Source organism: Saimiri boliviensis, chromosome 1 (assembly GCF_048565385.1).
Source record: "Saimiri boliviensis isolate mSaiBol1 chromosome 1, mSaiBol1.pri, whole genome shotgun sequence".
Taxonomy (NCBI): domain Eukaryota; kingdom Metazoa; phylum Chordata; class Mammalia; order Primates; family Cebidae; genus Saimiri; species Saimiri boliviensis.
Genome location: NC_133449.1, coordinates 131,718,526 through 131,732,663, shown reverse-complemented (window position 1 = coordinate 131,732,663; position 14,138 = coordinate 131,718,526). Strand labels below are relative to the sequence as shown.

Here is a 14,138-nt window from a genome sequence, read left to right as displayed (position 1 = left end):
ATTTTTAGTAGAGACAGGGTTTCACCATGTTGACCAGGATGGTCTCGATCTCTTGACCTCGTGATCTGCCCACCTTGGCCTCCCAAAGTGCTGGGATTATAGGCATGAGCCCGCCTTGGCCTCCCAAAGTACTGGCGTGAGCCACCGTGCCTGGCCCCGACATTTGTCCATTTTAAAGCCTCACCGGGTGGTCCAAAGACACTGGGAAAGCAGGACCGTCCTGGTGAGTGACTCCAGTGTTTCGGTACAGGCTCCTGGATGTTTAACGGTATCCTCTGATCTGGTCCACACCCTGAACACATGGTCATTCCTTCAGTTCACAACTCAATAGGAAACAAGGAGGAGGGTAAACTTAAGAATATGAGTCTCAAAAAAAAAAAAAAAAAACATTCTGGATATGGTGGCTTGTGCCTGTAATCCCAACATTTTGGGAAGTTGAGGTGGGTGGATCACAAGGTCAAGAGATTGAGACCATCCTGGCCAACATAGTGAAATTTTGTAAAAATACAAAATTAGTTGGGCATGGTGGTGCGCTCCTGTAGACTCAGCTAATCGGGAAGGAGAATCGCTTGAACCTGGGAAGCAGAAGTTGCCGTAAACCAAGATCGTGCCCCTACACTCCAGCCTGGCAACAGAGCGAGACTCTATATCAAAAAAAAAAAAAAAAGAATATGAGTGTGAAGATGTTTGCTACTGATGGTGCCAGAAAACCTGGCACCATCCCTCCTCCAGGGAGGAAAGTAGAGTGAGATGACAGAACACATCCAGTGTAAGAATTTCTGTAGCACCAGTTTTCCAAAAAGTGTTTCAGAAGCTTACAGAATTAAAACTTGGACAAGACAGCAAGTTAAACTTCACAAGGAAGAGAAACCAACTAGGAAGAGCTGGGGATGGAGTTAACTGACATGAATTTGGCATGAGCTTCTTGTTGGCTTGCTGTATACAATTGCCACTGTGTGATAAGAGCAACATGTTAATTGCAGTGGTAGTTCTGAAATGCTGTTGCACATCAGAACCACTTAGGAAACGTTTTTAAAATATGAATTCCTGGGCTCAGTACCCTAGAAACTTTCATCTGTGATCTGTATCACAACTTGGAGTTGGGGAATAGAAGTGAACGGATGCATGGACAGACAGATGAATGAAAGGAAGTACATGTTTCTTTCTCTTTTCTTTTGTTCTTTTTTCTTCCTTTGTTGTCTTTTTTTTTTTTTTTTTTTTTTTTTTTTTTTTTTTTTGAGACAGAATCTTACTCTGTCACCCAGGCTGAAGTGCAGTAGTACAGTCTCAGCTCACTGCAACCTCTGCCTCCTGGGTTCAAGCAATTCTCCTATCTCAGCCTCCCAAGTAGCTAGGATTATAGGCATGCACCACCATGCCCAGCTAATTTTTGCATTTTTGGTAGAGATGAGGTTTCACCATGTTGGCCAGGCTGGTCTCAAACCCCTGACTTCAGGTGATCTGCCTGCCTCAGCCTCCCAAAATGCTAGGATTACAGGCATGAGCCACCATGCCCAGCCCCTTCCTTTCTCTTTCTTCAAAAAATGAAATATTACAGGCAAAGGTGAAATTGCCTATGTTTCTCTACCCAGTTTTATTTTCTGTTCTCTCTCCTCAGAAACAAAAGCTACCATGAATTAGCTATTCATGTGTGTGTCCAGATGTTCTCTACTTTTACTATACACAAACCCACACATACACACACTCACACATATTCACACATAACACATACAGTTCTATTTTGTGCAGTTTGTTAAACCTTGTATAATTCATATTATATTTGGCATACCGTTCTGCAACTTACTCTTCTTCCTCTCTGTATTACATTTGCAGGGTCCATTTTTGGCACTCTAATTCAGAGCTCAGCATACTTTTTCTGTAAAGGACCAGATGGCTTTGTGGGCCATATTAGTCTCTGTCACGTATTCATCTTTATTGTTTTTTGTTTCTGTCTTTTGTACTACCCTTTATAAGTGTGAAAACACTCACGCATATAATCTCAGCACTTTGGGAGGCCAAGGTGGGCAGATCACAAGGTTAGGAGATCAAGACCATCCTGGCTAAAATGATGAAACCCCATCTCTACTAAAAATACAAAAAAAAAATTAGCCAGGCGTCGTGGCATGCACCTGTAGTCCCAGCTACTTGGGAGGCTGAGGCAGGAGAATCACTTGAGCCTGGGAGGCAGAAGTTGCATTGAGCCAAGATCACGCCACTGCACTCCAGCCTGGGCAACAGAGCAAGACTAGGTCTCAAAAAAAAAAGAAGAAGAAGAAGAAGAAGAAGAAGAAGAAGAAGAAGAAGTGAAAACCATTCTTTGCCTGGGAGCTATACAAACACAGACGTCATGTTAGAATCAGCCCACAGCCTTCCTTGGCTGCACCCCACTCTGCTTCATTCATTCTGACCACAAGACAGTGCAATGGACTCCTCTATCGGCAGACGCATTTGAGTTATTAACCATGACCAACTCTACTACAGTAAGAGATCTCCATTTTCCACCAGCTCTGGGAGTGAGTGTTAGACCGCAAGTCCAGCTCTTCCCAAGGACCAGCACTTAGAAGCCACTGCTCTGGAAATAATGTTTGCAGCCAGGTGTGGTGACTCACGCCTGTAATCTCAGCACTTCGGGAGGCCAAGGTGGTAGGATCACTTGAGGTCAGGAGTTCAACACCAGCCTGACCAACATGAGAAGACCCCATCTCCACTAGACATACAAAAATTAGCCAGGCCTGGTGGTGGGCACCTGTAATCCCAGCTACTCGGGAGGCTGAGGCAGGAGAAGTCCTTGAATCTGAGAGGCAAAAGTTGCAGTGAGCCAAGATCGCAGCACTGCACTCCAGCCTGAGCAACAGAGCAAGAAACGATGCTTGCAGAGATCCAGGAGCAATTGGAACTCAAGTATAATGGAGTTTGGATAACCTGGAGGGCAGTACTTTCTATATGACTGCAAAGATAAAAATTCTCTGTGTGTGCACGTGGGAATGCATATGCACGTGTACATGTATTTGCATTGTGTGTGTGCACGCACACGTGTGTACACAGAAAGACACTTGCGGGGTCACATCACACATTGCCCTCTGTAAATCCAGTTTCGGGATGTCAAAGCCCGATTCAGTGACCCCTCTTTGAAGAACCAAGGCACTGCAGGACACTGCTTATGGGTCAGCTACTCTAGACTGGAAATGAGTGTTTTAAATGAAGACCAGAGCCCCTGTGCCCCTGCTTGTTAAAATACAGATTTCCAGGCCCATCCAACCTATAGCATCAACGTCCCAGGTGACAGGAGCCTCCAGCACAAAGCCCAGCGTTTGATTATTTTTATACAATATTTTTATAATAACCCACATTCTGCTACCACCACTCCACATATTAAGTATTAGTAACTGTTGAATTTTTCTTAGATTTAAAAAAAACGGAGTTGGCAGTATTTTTTTCTTACCAACAAGGGATTTTCTTGTGGTCCTCACCTTGAGACTCCTGACCTACAGTTGTCAATCATGAGCAGGTTCCCAAGGATTTCCCACTTCTCATCTCTCAGCTGAGCTCTTGGATCAAGTTAATGTAAGACAGAATTGCCCGATAACCCCTAAAGAATTGCTTCACAGTTAGTATCATTGATAAAAGACATATCCAGGCATGCTCAGTGTGAGACGCCGAATGTGCTTTATGCTCCCCTCTAAGGGGAGTCACCGTATCTAGCATCACATGATCATATCCCACTTTAAGTTGGGGCCTGTATGTAAAGTCGAAATCATTCTCAAAATGCTGGAAGGGTATTCAGTTGACACTCCAGTGTTTTGCACCACAGATACAGGTAGTTTCAGCCCCAGAAGAAAAAAAACAGTTAAAACAGGTGTTACCACTTACCTTCAAAAACACACTTGGTCTGATCCTGAATAAAAGGCGTAAGATTTTCTGATATTTTTCATTTAAATGTTAGAGATGCCTGCCAAATGTCGTGATTTATGTTTACCGAAATTAAATGTCTCTATATGGGGGGGTGGGAGGTGGACAAACTCAGACACAGTAAAGAAGTTTAAAGAGGTGAGTGGGCTGGGCACAGTGGCTTGTGCCTATCATCTCAGCGCTTTGGGAGACTGAGGCAGGAGGATTGCTTGGGGCCAGGAGTTTGAGACCAGCCTGGGCAACATAGTGAGACCCCGATCTCTTAAAAAAAAAAAAAAAAAAAGCCCGCCCTATGTCAGCTAAATATTAACATTATATAAAATGTGGGCCAGCACAGAGGCTCAAACCTGTAATCGCAGCACTTTGGGAAGCCTAGGCAGGCCGATCACCTGAGGTCAGGAGTTTGAGACCAGCCTAGCCAGGCATAGTGGCACACACCTGTACTCCCAGCTACTCAGGAGACTGAGGCAGGAGAATCGAGCGAGCTTGGGAGGTGGAGGTTGCAGTGAGCTGAGATCATGCCACTGTGCTCCGGCCTGGGGGACAGAGCGAGACTCCATCTCAAAAATAAAATAAAATAAAACATGTATGCCTTAAAAAAAAATAGGGGGCCAAGATGAGCAAAAGACAGGCACTAAACACTTTCTAAATTTTATTTTTCAATCTATTGTTTGCATTCAATAAAACGCACCCATTGCAAGTGTACAGTTTGATGCATTTGGGTAGCTGTACAGATTTGTATACCACGTCCTAATCAAAATCATTTTCCTTGGCTTTTGCTCCCCGTTCCCCAGTCTGGGCTCTCATTGATCTGCTTTCTCTAATAACAGTTTTGTCTTTTCTAGAATTTCCTAAAGTGTATCAGGATTTTGTTCCTTTCTATTGTCAAATGTATTATGGGCAGAGACAGGGCCTGAAAAGGCATCAAACCCAGGCAGGGTGGGCTGTCCTCACCTGCAGATGGCCGCAGTCATGCTTTGAGATGAACTGTGGTCACTGAAAGTGACATGACATTATGGGCAATGACAGTTGACCCTTGAGGGTTTTCCATGTACCTTGCACATGCAAGCTAAGGGCTTTACATAAATTATATAAATTTCCTTGAGTAACCATCTCAATAGCCCTGGGAGGAATCACTTACGTTATCATCTAAATTGACTTAAAACAGGAATGTGAGACTCTAATTTGAAAACAAGAGATGGGAGCCTATTTCATGGATTTTATGCAGCCAAAGCTGGTTTTTTTTCTGTTTCTAACTAATTTGCCTCCCAGGAGACAGTTGAAATGTCTAGAGACACTTTGATTATTATGCCTGGCAGGACACCACTCATAGCATCTAGGGGGTCGAGATTAAGGGTACTGCTAAACATCCTCCCATGTACAAGACAGCACTCCCCACAAAGAAGCATCCAAGCGCAAATGTCAACAGTGTGGAGGCTGAGAAACCCCACTCTGCTTTCTAACCAAAATTAGACACAGAAAGTGAAGACATTCTACCTTCCTGACAATATAAATGCCTTTTGACCATTAAAAAAAAAAAAAAAAACTAATAGGAATATGTATGCGACCTAAAGTAACATCTTAAGAACATTCTTCCTAATAAGCTTCTGTAAAAAGAGTTCATATTTTACAACTGTCATGCAGCGTGGCCATAAAGGAGACCTAATCGTTGTAAACATGAAAAGAGTGGCTCAAGACGTCTGAAGTTCTGAGCAGAAGGCAGCCTGCCTTCCGTGGGCACTTCTGGATGGAGGCAGGACTGGGTTATCAGTAGGAGTGAGAACAAAGGTCAGATGAATGAGTACACAGCCCTTGTAGACTGATTAATGCGTCTTTTTTCTCCTTTTGATGGAGCAAGACCGTACAGAATCGTGAGAGTGAGGAAGGACTTTGGCAACTATTACCGTAGACACAATACTTAACTCAGTTTCATGAACTCTTAGTCCTGGGCCAGAATTCACTGCTCTGCTGGAATTACCCAGACAGAAAGTGCTTGCAAGAAGTAAGGTGGCAAAAAAGAGGAAAATGCAGGCAAAAACATGCCTCATTTTGAAACTGGATCTGGGCATCCTAGAGCCAGAGCCTCTCCCTGCCGACATTGCTGAGTTGAGCAGCATGACAGACTCCATGTTGAACCCAACCCCCCAGCTGACCGTAAGGAGGAGCCACGAGCAGGTGCTGGGAAGACAGCCTCTTAAATGCATGCTGATGTCTCTTTCTGTGGGGTTTTCTATGTGAGTGACGTGTTCTCAAGGACTAACACAGTAGGCCACAAGATGCCTTTTTTCCTCTGGGAACACAATGCTACTTTCGTGGTTGGCTGAGTAACGGCCCCCCAAGATGTACTACTAGTCCCAATCCCTGGATTTTATGAACATGTTACCTGTTATGGCAAAAGAGACTTTGGGCAGGTACCTGTAATCTCAGATACTCGGGAGGCTGAGGCAGGAGAATTGCTCAAACCTGGGAGGCGGAGGTTGCAGTGAGCCAAGATCGTGCCACTACACTCCAGCCTGAGCAACAGAGTAAGACTCTGTCTCAAAAAAAAAGAGAGAGACTTTGGAGATGGGATTAAGTGAAGAATTTTTTGAGATAGGGAGATTATCCTGGATTAACCGGGTGAGCCTGACATAATCACAAAGTCCTCATAAGACAGACAAAGGAAGAGTCAGTTAGAAGACCATGCAATGACAGAAACAAAGGGAGGCCAGAGGTGGAAAGAGAAGATGCCGCAGTGCTGCCTCTGAAGACGAAGGAAGGGGCCATGAGCCAAGGGATGCAGGAAGCCCTTAGAGGCCAGGAAAGGCAAGGGAACAGATGCTTTCCTAGAGCCTCCAGAAGGAGCGCAGCCTGGCCAACAGTGATTTTAGCCCCATAAGACTCATCTCAGTCTTCTGACCTCCAGAACCGTAAAAGAATAGGTTTGTGTTGTTTGAAGTTTATGGCCATTTGTTACAGCAGCAATAGGAAATTATTATACCATGTTTGGGGTCAGGTGCAGTGGCTCACAGGTGAGCCTGTAACCACAGCACTTTGGGAGGCTGAGGTGGGATGATCACTTGAGGCCAGGAGTTCAAGACCAGCCTGGGCAACATGGCAAAACCCCGTCTCTACAACAAGTGTAAAAATTAACCAGGCATAATGGTGCCTGCCTGTAGCCCCAGCTACTCTGGAGACTAAGGTGGGAGGATCGCTTGAGCCCAGGACACAGGGGTTGCAGTGAACCAAGACTATGCCACTACACTCCAGCCTGGGCAATAGAGTGAAACCATGTCTCAAAAATAAAATAAAAGGATACCACGTTTGAAGAACCATCAATAGGTATCTTGCTTTGTAACTTGTGATCCTTAAGTCAATATATACATTTTATATCTATATAGTCATCGCATTTATACACACACACACACACACGCGCACACACACACACACACACACATATATATAATCATCACATATATATAGTCATAGAAGTCAATACATATATGGAATAATCACTAATCTCTAAAATACATGGACAGCTTGCTCATAAAATAGCCAAGCTCTGTGCTAAGAGACAAGAAGGACATAGTCTCAATGGTAACAATGGTAATAGCAACCAAGCTCAGTCTGAGTGGTGTTTGGCATCTAAAATCACCATACGCATTTTCAGAGAAGTCCAGCTTTTTATGATATAAGCATTCATTCTGTCTTCCAGTGTGATCCTTAAGGATAAAAAAACCCCAAAGTCGTGTGATGTTTTAAAATGTGTTTATTAGAGCTTGCCGGTCATTTATCTGGTTTTTAGCTAAAATGTTTGAATTGAGAGGTGATATTCCCGACTTAACTCTGAACCTTCTCTGTTCAGGTCTGTGAGAACGCCTGACGTCTGAAGCTTGACTTCCAAGTTTCCATAGCAACAGGAAAAAGAAAAAAAAAATCTATCCAAATCTGAAGATTGCGGTTTACAGCTATCGAACTTCACAACTAGGCCTCAATTGTTCCAGATTTTTGTTTCTTTGCAGTTTCACTTAGTCTGTACTTCATCATTTTGACAGCATCTTCCTCCCTCCTTTAATTAATGGAATCTTCTGCATTTTCCCTGAATGTTTAAAGATCATGACATACGACTTGATCTTCTGGGAGCAGGAACAATGACTACTTTTTCTGGTGTGTTAACATGTCGCTAGCCAGTGCTCCAGGCACCCAGCTTTGTCTGTGGGTTAGTATTGGTATATGTATGAGTATCTGTATGTGTATATACACGGTATTTGTAGAGAGAGACTATCCCAGAGAAGCCTCGTTTTGATGCTGTTCTTCCTTGCCAGGTTAAGCAAGGCAGGGTGGAAACTAAGACAACTGAACCCTCCAGGGTCTCCGGCATCCAGGTCAGCATGAGGACAAACCACAGAGCTGTCACTTTTGCTCTGAAGCTACTTCTCCGTTGTCCCGTTCAGTCTGAATGATGCCACGGCCAGCCAGGCTGGTCCACAGAGAGGGAGAGCAGAGAAAGAAGTCCTTTCTCTTTATTGAGTTCGAGGACTACAACCAATTTTCACTGCCATCCAATGCCATGATCCTGAGCCAAGGTGGTGAGGAGCAGAGCAGGCAATTTCACCACCCAATGCCAAGAAAAGGGCTGATATTTTCTTTCGTGGGCATCCACCTGCATTTGCATGTGTCCCGAATCCACAGTCGCACTGATTCTTATGGGGACACAGATCATGGTAGAGAATCTCTCCCTCCTAAGTAAAGGTACAACTGTAAATGTCATCATGGAGGTCATACATGCATACAAAGAGGTCTACAGGTACCATCTTGTATACACATATATACATACCCACATGTACAGACATACATTTATCCACATTCACTCTGTTTCATATATACAGGCATAAAATAGAGTAAATACAGGTAGTTTTAAAAGTACTCTTTTGTGTGAATTGACTACCGTTGTTTGCAAACCTGAAAATAAAAGACGTTCATTATGTATGAAAAGTAACTGATTTGTATTCTGTGAGCATGTAAAAGCGGAAAGTTAGTGCTTGTTCTAAGATTACCTTCTTGTTGATAAACCGTAAATGAATCATCAAAGCTCACACCAAATTTTTCTATCAAACAAAAGCTAGTGACGGCTTGTGGCTTTTTATTAGAGCTCGCCACGAACTAGGGTAAGGTAAGTGTCTTAGCATATGTTAATGCAGCTGCTTACTAAAGGTTTTAACCGCACACGCACACACACACGCTTTCTTATGCAATCTATGTTTGCACTGTACTTTTCAGTTAGCCTTCTGTAGGAAGTAGAAGTCATATGTTGTCTTTGTTGTAGTGAAATTATACAGATAGAGTTTCCATATATTGTGTTTGTTTCAGTAGTAAATCTTTTTGGAACATATAGAATGCAGAATTTTTTTCCATTAAAATAAATGGGTATTGGTGGTTAAAACTGCTGGACAGTAACTTTTCTCTGATTTCTATGTTGTGTCTAGTGTCGCTGATGCTGGGTCTTGTCTTAGCGCAAGTTAACATTTTTGACTGACCGTTTGGGGTCCTTCATACATCTCTGGTAGGTGAGTAAGTCTATAAAGGCAGAAGTACCAGCTCTCAGCATGGGCAGTGGACTCATCCACCTTACAATTTGAGGGTGTCGCAATCAGCCATAAAGGTAATTGCATACTCAAAGATGAGAGGACCTTTCTCAGTTCAGTGACCACACAAAACAGTCACGGCCATCTGTCAACAGTCCCAAGACCTGGGGATTCTTCTCTGGAACAAATCCTGTTGCTGGATCAGGAGATGCCACTCCTTGAACTTGGCAGGGTCATTCTCCGCAAGCACATGCCCCCAACTCAAGGACAGGAGAATCTAAGCCTGTGCATTCACACTTCACAAGATTGCTTCTACTGGCTTTATAGGGCACTATCACGTGCCTCCCTGATGCACCTTGCTCCCTTCTTGCTGCAAGGCATGGGGAGAATGTTCACCCTTGAATAAACGAAGAGCATCCTCAGCCAGTTAAGTGGCTGGTAGCATGCTGCATATGCTAATTGGCAATCAGGAAATCACCTTTCAGTGTAAACTTCAGCCACCTACAGGGAGAAATACAGGAGCTGAGCGACCTTTCACTGAAAGAAACAAATACAAGACTCCTCCTTTTCTCGTGAGCCAGTAGGCTCTCCTGCACTTTGCAAACCAAACCAGAAGCTTACCTTTGCTGAAAATCCAGAAAAAATAGGAGTAAAGTGTATACTTCATTAATAAGCAGAATATGCCTCAACTTTCCCTTATTTAAACATATTCTCTGTCCCCAGAGTTCTAATCAAGACCAGGATATTTCTGGCATGTTGTTCTAATACTTTCCAAAAAAAAGAAAAGAAAAGAAAAGAAAAAGAAACCAATTCTTATAGGCCAAAGTGGTAGCATTTCCTGAATCATAGGATGTTTTGTTAACCTGCTGGAATATATTACATTGTTTATTGAAAACCATAGTAGAATCAAAATGTTATTTCATTATTACGCGTTTTATCTGAGTCCAGGTTATTAAAAAATGAAGTCAAGTAAGAACCAGAAATTGCTTTTCCCAATTACAGATCTGAGGGTTTTATTTCCATTGAACAGTCACACCTTCACCTCTTTTTATTAATACTCAACCACCTTGGTTGATTAAAAATCACATTTTCTCCCTCATTTTACTTATGATAAATTAATTATTTTGGATAATTCGTTTTAATAAGAATATGCACATATTTTCTCATTTCACCTTCAGTACTGCCAGTCTCTCCAAATGAGCATCATTTAGGGCAGATATACCTTCTATGCCTCTTTCCTGACACCAGCAACTCTACCCATCATAACAAAATAAATCCAGCCAGATTTCATGGTAGGTAGCAAATAAGGCTTTGGCTCTTAAAGTTAAGATCGTTAGAAATTTTTGATAGCTCATCCCAGAATTCCAGAATGTCATTTTTAAAAATCTGATAAATGTAACAGCCATCTACCATCATACTCATAGAGTAGCTCAGATGGCATTTTATCCAAACTAAATACATTGGGTCTTGATCTTAAGATGTGACAACTAAAACATTATTAACAAGTCTGTGTTTGATCCTGGGTTTGGTGCAGTTGCACGTCGGCACAAGCTCTCCAGATGATTCTGAGGAAAGGAGGCTACAATTTTCCTGGGGGGATTTATGAACATGGTACCAAAAAGGTGATTAATAATTATGATAACAGTTTATATTTATTGATTGCTTATTATGGGCCCACACTGTATAAAATCCTTATAGATAGTAACTCATTAATCCCTACAGTAGCAGATGAGGCAAGAACTACTATCTCCAATTTACAGATAAAGAAGGCTGAGGCTGGGTGTGGTGGCTCGCACCTGTAATCCCAACACTTTGGGAAGCCGAGGCGGGTGAATCAAGAAGTCAAGAGATCAAGATCATCCTAGAGAACATGGTGAAAGCCCGTCTCTACTAAAAATATAAAAATTAGCTGGGTGTGGTGGCACGTTCCTGTACTCCCAGCTACTCAGGAGGCTGAGGCAGGAGAATCGCTTGAACCTGGGAGGCAGAGGTTGCAGTGAGCCAAGATCATGCCTCTGCACTCCAGCCCGGCAACAGAGCAAGACTCAGTCCCCGCAAAAAAGAAGGCTGAATGGCTTACCCAAGGTAAGTGGCCTCCAGAACCAAAACCCAGGCTGTCTGGCTCCAGGGTTCATGTTCTTCCCACGACATCGCAAAGCCACTCTCAACTCAACAGCAAAACCAGACAAACTGCCTACTGCAGACCAGAGGATCCTAGTTTAAAGCCTCCATTAGCATGACGATGCAGCTAGACCAACTTGCTGTTAAGCAACAGTACCTTTTATTATGAGGTGCCCTTAACTATTAGGTACCTCTTACCAACAGTACCTTCTGTTACCAACTTTTAAGTTCTTGCTATATTTCTTCATTCTAAAAGCTTTCTGTTTAAAAAAAAAAATCATTCTAAATTAGTATCGAGACCTTAGAAATTTTTCCTGTACAAGATAACATAATTATTTGTCTCTTCCCTTCCATGGCTTGTTAGCAAGTACATGAGGAGCTTCTCCTAGATTAATTTGACATCTCAATTAATCAAAAGTAGCCAGGCATGGTGTCTCATGCCTGTAATCCCAGCCCTTTGGGAGGGAGAAGCAGGTGGATCACCTGAGGTCAGGAGTTCAAAACCAGCCTGGCCAAAATGGTGAAACGCCGTCTCTACTAAAAAATACAAATTAGCTGTGCATGCTGGTGGGCAGCTGTAATCACAGCTACTCAGGAGGCTGAGGCAGAAGAATTGCTTGAATCCAGGAAGCAGAGGTTGCAGTGAGCCATTGCACTACAGCCTGGGCAGCAGAGCGAGACTCCATCAAAAAAAAAAAAAGGAAATTTATGAACTCCAGAGTACCTACTCCCTACCAAACCACCTGAGGGGAGAGAAAACAGGGAGAAAGTGGGGTGAGATCTCGAAGGGCTTTAACTGTGCTTAGTTATGAATTATTCAAACAGGCAAATTCTAAAGGCTCTCTAGTTTCTGACTTTATAAAACTAGCACATTAATCTATTTATGTGTAGCTGCCTTAAACATGAATCAACAGGGTAAATCACACCAACAACAACCCCAAGCACTGAAAAACCACCTACCTTTTCCATTTACTAAATACTAAGATGAATAATCTAATAATCTGGCTACATCTTTCATAAAGACCTGCCTCTGCTCTCCTTAACTGACTTGAGATTTGATATATTTCATAGTCATCTAATGATAAAATGTTTTCAAAATTGTTCATCTAATTCAATTAACAATTATTTTACTACATCCATACTATAGTATTACCCTTACTATACTATAGTATTACCCTTACATACTATAGTATTACCCTTACTATATTTCCTATTGCTAACAGGTTAGCCCATGACTGAAAAAATTCTGCAGTGGTGACTATGTCCATATAAAAGCATACACCAGATAGAGAGACACAGTGAAAAATGGTGGGAATGGATGTGTGTATGAGGGTTTTGGATAAGAACATCAATTATATAATTTAAGAGTAAGTCTATAATTTGAGCAGAAATAATTTAGATACTCAGCAAATTAAGGAAGCAGAAAAACTTCATCTCTCTCATGCTATGTTGCTATCATCACATCTGTCGTTGGAGGGTTGCTGAGCTGGATAAGCCTTTGAACCACTCTATTTAACTTTCCACGTGCCGGCTGGTCGGTAGGGAGATGGTGAAATGCTTTCGTTGGAGCAGGACTAGGGAGGTTTTCACTCTGAAGTTATGAAGAGCTGGAGAAAGAGGTTTATAGAATCACTATGAAAAGAAGTTGGAAACTATTTCCTGCTACTTTTTAAAAAGCTTTTTCTTTAGAGAGTAATAAAACCATTCTATATCTAATGTGTATGTGAATTTAGACTAGTAGAGAGTTAAAAATGAAGGCTATATTAAAAAAAAATCTGTGTTGTCAATTCACATGTCAACACTGTCCTGATGATGAAATTTTATCCCCCCAGATAAACATTTTAAGAAAGTGTAAATGCTTTTTTTCATAAACACTGAGACTAAAAGTTAATCATGTTCAGATATTCACTCTATGGCAGATGTCAGTCCTTTGGGCCTCACTGCTGAATGGCTTACAGTTTCTGAGCTGTAAACTAACATTTGCTTTACTATGTAGTTGCAAAGAAATGTGTAACCTGTTTGTGAAATATTCAAATAAAGCTTATCTGGGATTTTTAACTTGTGTGTTTAGTCTTAGACCATCTTTAGTACAGGCTAATCTAAACATTGTGACAGAGCAAAGGGACCTTTTTTTCCACTGGTGCTGTGTCACGGGTGCAACTGGCTGGGGCCGGTGGTGTGGATGGTAAAAGAATTTACCGGCCGGGCACAGTGGCACATGCCTGTAATCCCAGCACTTTGGGAGGCTAAGGTGGGCAGATCACCAGAGGCTGCGAGTTCGTGACCAGCCTAGCCAACATGGTGAAAGCCTGTCTCCACTAATAATACAAAAATTAACTGGCCATGGTGGCGCATGCCTGTAATCCCAGCTACTCGGGAAGTTAAGGTGGGAGAATCGCTTGAACCCGAGAGGCAGAGATTGCAGTGAGCCATGATCGCACCACTGTACTCCAGCCTGGATGACAGAGTGAGACTCCATCTCAAAAAAAAAAAAAAAAAAAAAAAAAAAAAAAAAAAAAGAATTTATCTATTTGCCAAGACAGT

General features: G+C 42.4%; 1 protein-coding gene across 3 annotated transcripts in view; it reads left to right on the top strand.

Moving 5' to 3' along the window:
* CDH13 (cadherin 13) overlaps window positions 1–9,331 on the top strand; it is a 1,266,064-nt gene extending 1,256,733 nt beyond the window's left edge. For all 3 annotated transcript variants that reach the window (XM_074404611.1, XM_074404604.1, XM_003938055.4), the window contains exon 14: window positions 7,754–9,331. Coding sequence is in view for 1 of the 3 variants with exons in the window: in XM_003938055.4 (XP_003938104.3) it covers window positions 7,754–7,761 (8 nt within the window). In the remaining 2 variants the exon portion in view is untranslated. The remainder of the gene's footprint in view (window positions 1–7,753) is intronic.
* The last annotated feature ends 4,807 nt before the right edge of the window (window positions 9,332–14,138 follow it).